Genomic DNA, 9,909 nt, shown 5'->3' on the forward strand with positions numbered 1-9,909 from the left:
CTCAGCCCAGCCCCTTCATCCCTGACCCAAGTCTGTGTGTCTGGCTGGGTATTTGTCTGAGCGATGACGTTGCATGAGCAGGAAGCAGGCTTCCCCTGGTACTCTATTCTATCCCAGGACTCCAGGAACTTACTTATTAGACTCCTACATGCCAGCGGTGGCCTGTACTGAGATACAGCAACCTGAACGAGACCCTGTTGATTGGTGGAGTGGGGGTGGGGGGACTCCCACAGCAAAGGAAGCAGAGACACCACGCAATAGGGGTATCCAACTCCAACGTTTTTAATCTCAACTCTGGAAGGCTGGGCCCGGCCAGGTGCCTGGGGCCCTGGGCTGTTCTCCATCCGTGGGCTCCATACTCCAACTGTGGCCTTGGCTCCTCACTCCTGCGTCTTCAGACCATCATCCTGGGGTACAGTTCCATTCTCTCATCGATCCTTGATGGTGACTTCTGCTCAGCCTCCTCTCGCGCTGCTCCGAGGGAGTCCTCCTTCACAGCTCAGCCTCCTCTCGCGCTGCTCCAAGGGAGTCCTCCTTCACAGCTCAGCCTCCTCCGGCGCTGCTCCGAGGGAGTCCTCCTTCATAGCCAACTCATCCTTGGATCCCCTCCCAGGGGACATCAACACTCTAAGCTGGAACCCTTGCCCCCCAATTCAACCCCCATCACCACAGCCAGTAAAGCCTCCGTCAGGGGCCCTGCCTCCTCTCCTGCTGCCTCCACAAGCCCCACTAAGGCCAAGGCCCGCTTCCGTGGGCACTGCCCTGGCCCCAGGGTCCAGCGGGCACAATGGGCAACCAACCGGGGCCGGCCCAGGCGGAATACCTCGCCCACTGACTCTGGGCCACCATGGGGTCCCAGGTGGATATGGCCCACAGCCTCTTCCAGCTCCTCCTCCAGCCCAGGCAGCAAGAACCGGCCAGCAGCCTCCAGGGCTTTCTCAGCCTCTGAGCCCAGCAGGGGCTGGCCTGGTGGGGGAATGGGCCCCAGGGCAGCCCCACAGCCCCGGCAGCCATGCAAGTGATGCAGGATGGGCCAGGCTGCGCTGGGTGACAGGCCTCGAAGCGGCACCAGGTCCATCTGGGCTTCGGCAAAGCTGCCAGCTAGCAGAGCCCGGAAGAAAGGCGAGGCGGTAGCTGAGGCAGCTCGCTGAGCAGGAAGCCGCAGGCCTGAGTCCAGCAGGAAGTGCAGGTCAGGGGCTGGGATGGGGGCTGGGCCCAGCAGAGGTTCATAGAGGCAAGGGGATGGGGGATCTAGGTCCGAGGGGATCGGAGGCGGAAGGGCTGGGATCACAGTGGGAGACACCAGGCCTTGGAGGCAGGAAAGGGAGTCCGCAGCAAAGAAGAGGAAGAGTGGATGTGGAGCGGGCCGAGTCAGTGCCGAGAGGAGGAGACGGAGGCCACCCTGGTCCAGAAGGAGCCGACGCCACAGAGAAGGCTTCCTGTGGGAAGAAAGGTGAAAAAGGGTGACGCCACGGAATAGCAACCTTGCTCCCTGACCCCTGTGAGACGCCCACATCCCCCTCACCGACAGATGAAGGGCAGGGTCAGTGCACAGGCCACACGGTCCTCGGGGCTTCCAGAGAGGAGCAGGTGCGTGAGGGCGCCCACTCCAAAGGGTGACTCGGCCTGCACGGTCAAGTTCTGCAGCAACATCTCACCTGCGGAGACGGACAGAGCAGGTCAGGTTGAGAGCTGATGGCCCGACTCTGGGTCCTTGAAAGGAGGCTAAAACCTCAAGGCACGGAAGAGGGGATGACTGCAGGCCCTGGAGGGAAAGGGTCCAGATGCTAGGAAACGGGAGGTCAAGGACAAGAACAAAGTCTGATGGTCAGGGAGTGCCGTCAGAACACAGAAGACAGGGCAGTCCCTGGCGGTGTTGGGAGGAGGAGGGGCGGGGGTGCTGGGAGGACATGGGGCCTGAACCGTGGGTTTCCAAGTCAGTATGGCCAGTGGGAAGGCAGTCAGGACAACGCAGAACCAAGAGCAGATCGGGTAAAGAAGTACAGACGAGCATGATTCTAAGTTGCTGGGGCCAAGCCTGGTGTTGGGGTATCTAGGCCCCAGGACTTGGGCAGAGGATGGAGCAGAGCTTTGCATGCTGGGAGTCCCTCTCCTCGTCCTGTGTGGTGACCGAAGTGGGATGGGAGGCTGGAGGTTCTTGGTCCAGAACTAGAAGGGGGATGGGCCTCTTAGGGGAGACGCACCCAGCTCCCGGTGCTGGCGGCGAGCCGGCCGGGCCCGCAGTGTGGGCCAGTCATCCGGGGCAACACCTAGCACGAGCCAGGCACGCAGCAGTGCGGCACCATAGCTGCGCACGAAGGCCTCGAGACAGGCAGGGTTGCAGGTAAGGCGCGCCAGGATGCGCAGTGCACGTGGGCTCGGTGGGCCTGGTGAGCCCGTCACATAGGCCAGCAGGCCACACAGGGCCGGGCCGGTCACCAACGCGCCACTTGGGTCAGGAGCCTGGGAGAATCGAGACAGTAGCAGCAGCGCGGGCCCCTCGCGGCCCCAAGGCTCCTCAGGGGTGGCAGCAGGGCTGCGGCCAGGTGTGCGCAGCGTGCGAGCCGTCCGCAGCGAGGTCGGGCCCAGGGTGGGGCTGGCGGGCTCAGCGGGCTCTGGCGGTGGGGGAGGCGGGGGACATTGCTCAGGGGACCAGTCAGGAGAGATGTCTCCCGGGCCTGCGGCATAGCCCTCAGAGATCAGCCACGACCTGCAGAGGGAAAAAGGAGAGACTGAACCCCGAGCCAAGGTAAAGGAGCAGGGCCGAAAGAGGTGACTGAACCCAGGAGGAGGAGGTGAGGCTATGGGGAGATAGGACAGAAAGAGAAATGGGTCAAAAACAAAACCCCACCTCATTTAGCAATACTGATGCCTATTATGTGCCAAGCCCAGTGTTAGGTACTGGGCACAAACAATGAACAAAACTAAAGTCCCCATCCTCCCAAAGTTCAGAAGAGCTGGGGCAGAGCCACGGCCAAAGGCAGACCCAGAAAGAGAGGACATGTGTTTAATGGTGACTAGATAGTCTTGTCCTGGGAGAACAAGGAGTCGATCAGAGTCCTACTGAGACACCTACTGAGACAGAGTGGGGGATGAGGGTAGTGAAGAGAGCCAGAGCCCTCAATCCGCAGCAGTCAGGTGGGGACTCACCTTAGGCTTCGGAAGCTTCCAGCCTCTGCCCGCTCAGGGGTCCGCTCCTCAGGAAAGTCCCACGAAGCAGCTTCTCTTCCCTCTTCTTCCTCATCACCCTCATCACCACACAGCTGCCCAGCCAAGAGTGGTACAAGTCCCAGAGCTTGTAGCCGGCCCAGGGCTCCGGTGTCATAGAGGAAGCCCACGAGGGCAGCCACAACACGAGGGTGCCAGGCACTGGCACGGGGGTCCCGTAGCAGACCCATCAACAGCTCCAAACCACCCGCGTCCCGCAGCCGGGCCCGGTTGATGGCCTCCCGGCACAGCAGGCACACGGCCCGCACCAGGGGCTGCTGGGAGGCTGGGCCGGCTCCACTGGGCCCCCTGCGCCGCCGGAGCTCACCCAGTAGTACCTCCACGCCACCAGCATTGCCCAGTGCAGGCCGTACAAGGCCCTGGGCACACAGGTTGGCGAGGATCAGGATAGTTGCCTCTCGTACTGCCTTTTTGGGGTGGGAGGCCAAGCTGACCAGTGGTCCTAGTCCCCCGCCCAGACTTAGCTGCTCAGCACAGGCCCGGGAGCAGCCTCGACTCAGCTCCAAGAGTGCACGGACCAGGGCCAAGGTCAGCGCAGGGTCTGGGGCAGCGGCCAGAAGCTCGGCCAGAGGGCGCACCGCTCCCTGCTGTGCCAGGGCCAGGCGGTGCTGGGGTGAGTCGGCCAGGTTGCGGAGGGCGCGCACCACACTCTGCAGGCACTGTGAGTCCTGGCAGGCTGTCAGGCTCTCGACGAGCAAGGGAACAGCACCTGCAGAGGGAAGAGGAGGCCAAAGAGTGAGCGAGGAGAAACACAAGACCCTCTCCCACCCGAAGCCCTAGCTAACTCCACACTCATAGCCTTCTCACCAGCAGAATGGATGGCCCGACAGCTCTCAGGTTCCATGGCTAAGTTCCCCAGAGCACGGGCTGTGCGGTTCTGGATGCTATCGGTTTTCACACATTGAAGAATAGTCACTGCAAGAGAATTTGGCCTCTTGAGGGTCCTGCCCCTTCTTGTCTCTCTCATTAATGACCTCAAGAATGTGAGACCTGAGAGAGTCGGGGTAGGCCTCCAAAAGAGGCTAACACTTAATGGGTCTGAAAGGTTAAACAGGAAGGTATTTGTTACAAAGATGGGGGGGGGTGGGGCTGTTACGGGGCATTTCAGGTTTGGAAGCAGCCTTTGCAAAGGCCCAGAAGTGAGATCCAATGTCTGTGCTGGGCCTCAAATGCCAGGCCAAGGGATCAGGCAGGACTTGAATACGAGGGCACTGGGAACCACAAAGGGTTTTAAGCACAGGAGTGCTATGATACAATCTGGTAGCCATGGGGAGAATGGATTATAGAGAAAAAGAATAAGGCAGGGGAACAGCAAGGAGGCTGTCCCTATTGTTAAGATAAGAAAGGACAGTGGCTTAAACCAAATCAGCTACCAGCACAGCCCAGCACATGGACACCAGTCCCTGGGCACATAACGGGAGAAGGATAAACGTGGATGGATTCAGGAGATACTTAAAATGTAGAATAGTGACTGAATGATGAGGGTCATATGCTAATAACAAAACCTGTAATTTATTGAGGACTTATTAATGTGCCAGGCCTCTTGTCAAACACGTTATGGTCCAGATGCATTTTATACAAGTTTAAAATACGTTAAAGTTTCGTTTTATCCAAAAAAATTAAGATTTCGTCAAAACCGGCATAATTTCCTAACAGGCGGCAGTGTGTAAACTATGTTCCCAACATTGACACTAGGAGGCGCCAACTTAGCAGGTAAACAGAAAAGCTTGTTTTTTGTTTTGTTTTGTTTTGTTTTAAGATTTTATTTATTTGACAGAGAAAGAGACCACAAACAGGAGGCGCAGCAGGCAGGAGATAGGGAGAAGCAGACCCCCTTCTGAGCAGGGAGCCGGATGCGGGGCTCCATCGCAGGACCATGGGGTCATGACCTAAGCCGAAAGCAGACCGACTGAACCACCCAGGCGCCCCGCTTGTTATCTTTTGTTTAGTATTTGTTCTTATTGTACTAGTTTTTAATAACTCAAAGTACCCAGTCCATGCTTAGAATACGTGTATTCTCTATTTGTATTTCATTTTCTCCCTACTTCAATTTTCCAAGGTAGCTATTATTCCATTGTACAACCAATCCTTTCTCACTGCAGAGAACCATTACACCTTCTGACCCAAGTTCGTCTAATGGTAGCCCCCATTAGGCATTGAGTGTCTGCTATAAACCTCATAAATGGACAGTAAGAATCACCTAGAAGTCACCATGTAACCCTTTGGTCTCCACTGGCCCAGATTCGAGGAAACAACCAATACGCGGGTCATAGCTGTAATTATCTGATCTGGTCAGGTTCGGGTATAATCTATAAAGAAGGCTTGAGGGCTTGAGAGGTACGGGTGTTGAGCGGTCAGAAGGTATGTTCTTTCAGGCTACAACACAAAGAACCCAAAACTCCGCCCAGGCCCAGAGAAAGAAGTTGCTGTGCCTGGAATCCTTCTAGGAAATGAGGGCGGAGCACTTACCCAAAGGGAGAATGCCTCCGAGTCTGCGCACTTCAGCCCGGCACGCCCCTTCCGTACAGCAGTTGGCTAGGATGCTGAGCGCCAAGTCCAGAGTCTTGCGCAGGCGCCCTGGCGGCGAGGGCGTCGACGACGACGCAGCGGAGGGGGCAGGGCCCGGCGAGGGGGCGGGGCCAGCAGAAGTCGCCGACTCGACGGACGAGGGGGCGGAGCCGGGGCCAGCCTGGGACGGGGCGGGACCCGCTGCAGCCGCTCGCCGTAGCAGCGCGAGAAGGGGGCGGAGCCCGCCGCGCGCCCGGAAGCGCTCGATTCCCCCTGCAGCCTTGACGTGGCGCGTGCGGAGGGCTAAGAGCGCACGGCCCAAGGGTGTCTCGTTGGTAGCTGTGTCCTTTCCCCCACCTAGAACCTCCCCGGCCGCCGCCGTGAGCTGCGCGAGGCAGAACGAGAGCGAGTCCGTGAGGGTCGGTTTCGCAGCCGCCATCTTGGCTCAAGCCTAAGGCTCCGCCCCCCTCCTCGCCGCTCCTCCAAGGGAGCGGAACTGGAAGAGAGGGGCGTGGCCAGGCACCTCCTCTCTGACGCTTTTTAAGTAGCGCCGCCGCAGTTATTTTGCAAGTTGGAAGTTGTAGTTCTCGATCCGGTACTGTGTACGGTCGCAGAGGCACGTAGAGAGTAGTAGTTATCTAATCGTTGTGCGAACCCGAGAGGCGCGTGCGGTGCATGCTGGGATATGTAGTCGCTCCTTGCTTAGAACGTCTGGCTTAGGACGGAGGAGAAACTCTCGGGGGGCTTCGCAGTGGGTTGGTTCCCTTGGAGAACCCAGACATCCGACCATGGAGTCTCAGTACCGTGCTGCTCCAGGTGGCGTGGCTATTCCAACCCCTCCTCCCCCCCTTCCCGCGTGTTCACGACAGCGACCGCCTGTTCCTTCCAGCTCGCTTCGCTGCCCCACAGTGATGACCCGGGCACCGAAATCCGCGCTGACGGACTCAGGATCGCGAACTAGGCCCAAAGTATCAAGTTCCTGACAGCGGCTGCAGATAGGGAGCCCTTGCTCAGTCAGGTGAATGAGAGGGTTAAACCTACAGAGACCGTTCGCTGCCACTTTCTAGAGCGGCACGGGCTAGGGACATTTCCGGTTCCGGTGGTGGACCAGCCTCCGCCCCCCCCTCCTGAATGTCCTCCGCCCTGCCTCAGCTTGTGAACTTAGTGGCAGGTTTTTGGGACTTCAGGATCCTGGGGAGCCCAGAGGTTCGTCCTCCTTAGCGGAGTTGTTCCACCTGAGCGGCCCTCCCTCGTGTGTATGCGGCAGCCGGCCTCCTGGGAAATGCTGCTGGTCCTGAAATACCTATGTAGGTCAGGCTCCGGCCCGGGGAAGAAGCCTCTAACAGGACCAACTGTCTTGCAGTCCCCAAAGCCTTGGAGTGCTGGGAGTGTGGACTGACCACAGCCTACCTCCCTGACCTCCTTCACCACCAAAGTGATGTGGGAAACGGGCAGAAGAGAAATTATTACATTTCCTTATTAATTATAGCCCATTGACAAATCCTTGAAACAGGCGGAGTGACATTCTTCTAGCGACTCAATGGCTTCAATGTTAATACTTTGCTAAGGGGAAAAGACAATCCTAGTCCCGCCCACCCCCAGGATCCTATAAGTCTACTTTAACATATAAAAATTCCTTTGGAAACTTCCTTTAGCTCTACCCCCCAAGATACATGTTAGCAATCATCCCCCAAACATATGACCCACAGATATACATCTGAAGGGTCTCATGACTAAGTTTCTACTAAACAGTCGTAAATGACCTTTCCTAATTATAGCTAACCCCCTCAGGACCCTGGAAATCTTGTTTCCAAAATACCTGGGAGGCTTGTACTATCCCTAACCCCCTCCCAACTTCAAAGTATATAATGGGCCGCTCCTCATGACCCCGTGGCAGCTCTTTCTGCCCATGGGTCCTGTCCCTGTGCTTTAAATAAAACCACCTTTTTGAACCAAAGATATCTCAAGAACCCTTTCTTGGCCATTGGCTTTGAACCCTAACCTTCTCTCCTACATGAAAAGCAGCCAGGCAGTTGACAATCCCTATTGTTGTTGAGAGTGTGACAAAAGCTTCCAACGTGGCTCAGATCTAGTTAAGCACTACCAGGTACACACTGGTCAGAAACCATACCTCTGCTCTGAGTCTGGCCGTTGCTTCAGCCTCAGCTCCAACGTTGTGCAACACTGTGGTTTCCCACTCAGGCCTCCAGCCCTACGAGTCCCACAAGTTCCCGGAGTGCAGGGAGGCTTTTGGCTCCAGTTTAACCTGGTTAAACACCAGCGGAGCACATACGTGCTGAGTGTGGTAAGACTTTCAGCGTTAGCTCCATTCTGATCTAGCACCGGCACAGACAGAGGGCCAAGAAGCCCTGCAGCTGCGGGGACTGCAGTAGAAGCTTCAGCCTTAGCTCTAATCTGTTGGAGGACCAGCGCTCACACAGGGATGTGCAGCCCTTACTGCTGTGCCTGGTGTAACAGCTTTGGGCGCAGCTTTACATGCCCAAACATCAGCATTCACACACTTGGGAGAAGCCCTGTAATTGCTGTGAATGTGGCAAGAAGTTCACCAACAGCTCCGACTGCCTGTGGGACCAGGTTACTTATAATGAAGAATGGCCGATCGTGGCCATGGCTTTAGTGAGCACACCCAATTCATTGAGCACCAGTGCATTCACTTGGGTGAACAGCCCTATGCCTGCTCAGAATGTGGCAGAACTTTCTAGCACAGCTCCAAGCTCCTTAAACACCAGTGCTCGCACACAGGCGAGATGGCCTATAAGCGCTCAAGTTGCAGCGAGAGTTTTGCAGACAGTTCAATGCTGCAGCACCAGCATACAGAGTGTGGCAAGAGCCTCAGCCGGAGTTCCCACCTGCTCATCCACCAGGTGCCCCACGGTGGTGAGAAGCCCTGTGTCTGTCTGCAATGTGGCATTCGCCAGCAGCTCCAATCGAGGCCAGCACCAACAGACGTGCAAGGGCGGCAGCCCTTGCCCACACCCCTGGCTTCGGTTTCAGTCCAAACTTCAGTTCTAACTTTGGCCCAGTCCTCAAGGAGCCTGAGCATCACTGAACAAATCTCCTTTCTACTCCTCTAGGGTTGTTGATTCGTGGACTGAATCAGGGAAACCCAGGCTGGAAGAATTAGAACAGTAGAGCCTTCCCCAAAAGGAAAGCTTAACCCTGTTTTTTTGAGGCCCCAGAGACAGAATGCCAGCTGGAAGGAGAGTTTTTGGATGGTAGGAGCTATCCTGGACTGGCCCAGCTGCTTCCAGATGTAGGACAGATACCTTTGGCTGCTGCTAACTAGATCTCTTCACGGGCCTAACGAATGATGAGATTAATCATTCCAAGAGCAACAACTGCCTCATCCCAGAGGGATGGGACCAGATATCAGGCACCCCTGTAAGGAACACAGTTGGTAGGGGGTACCTAACCTCCAGAGGGGATCATCAGGAAGGCTGTGTTCTGGCAGAAGGACCAGAGAATTTGTACTTAGGACTACTATGAGAGCTCTGGGGTATATGACCCCTGTGAAAGAAACCAGTCTTTATGGAGGAAAGCTAGGGCTGGGAGGGCCCAGAGCCAAAGCAAAGGACCAGGAGACCTGTCTGTTGAGTTCATGCTTTGTGACATCTCTAGGCAGGGGCAAAAGGTCCAAGGTTTGTCATCTACCCCTTTCCCTTCTCTAGCCCCTTCCCTTGTGTGTTCCCCAGATCCTTTGTCAGATCCCTCAACAGAGAAAAAGTGGTCAAGGTTCACTTGTGCATCCCATGAAGTTCACATCGAGGACTAAACGTGGCTCTTTTGCCTGGGCGTTGGAGAGAGATGCCTGAATAAATACACTTTTATTGGTAAAACTTAGAGAAGCCAGAGGGAGGCTTCCCAAAGCACTACATAATCTATGCCCAGAGCAGAGTCCAAGCTATGAGGGACTTCTCTTTCCTTCCCATAGCTGACTGTGTTCCTGGAAGAGGCACAGACTAGTCTTTTTGAGGTTGGAGGAGGCTTAATGCCCACCCCCGTGGGACCATCCTTCCACCATTAGCACCATGTCTTCTTTTATCAGGTTTGCTGCTTCTAGAATCGTACTCAGATAGAACAGGGGTAAAGGAGAGGAATGTGAAACAACCCCTCTCTCAGCTTCTAGCAGAATGTCCAGGTCTATCTCTTCTA

The 9,909-nt window shown here is 56.2% G+C and overlaps 1 protein-coding gene across 1 annotated transcript; it reads right to left on the reverse strand.

The window, feature by feature from the left end:
• Window positions 1-241: 241 nt before the first annotated feature.
• ARMC5 (armadillo repeat containing 5) lies at window positions 242-6,746 on the reverse strand. Its single transcript, XM_002925788.4, has 6 exons — window positions 5,698-6,746; window positions 4,036-4,143; window positions 3,151-3,937; window positions 2,205-2,710; window positions 1,526-1,658; window positions 242-1,439 (listed from the first exon to the last, which is right to left on the reverse strand). The coding sequence occupies exons 1-6, from the start codon at window positions 6,173-6,175 to the stop codon at window positions 620-622; spliced, it is 2,832 nt and encodes a 943-aa protein (XP_002925834.1). The 5' UTR covers window positions 6,176-6,746; the 3' UTR covers window positions 242-619.
• Between the last annotated feature and the right edge of the window lie 3,163 nt (window positions 6,747-9,909).

Source organism: Ailuropoda melanoleuca, chromosome 10 (genome assembly GCF_002007445.2).
Source record: "Ailuropoda melanoleuca isolate Jingjing chromosome 10, ASM200744v2, whole genome shotgun sequence".
Taxonomy (NCBI): Eukaryota; Metazoa; Chordata; class Mammalia; order Carnivora; family Ursidae; genus Ailuropoda; species Ailuropoda melanoleuca.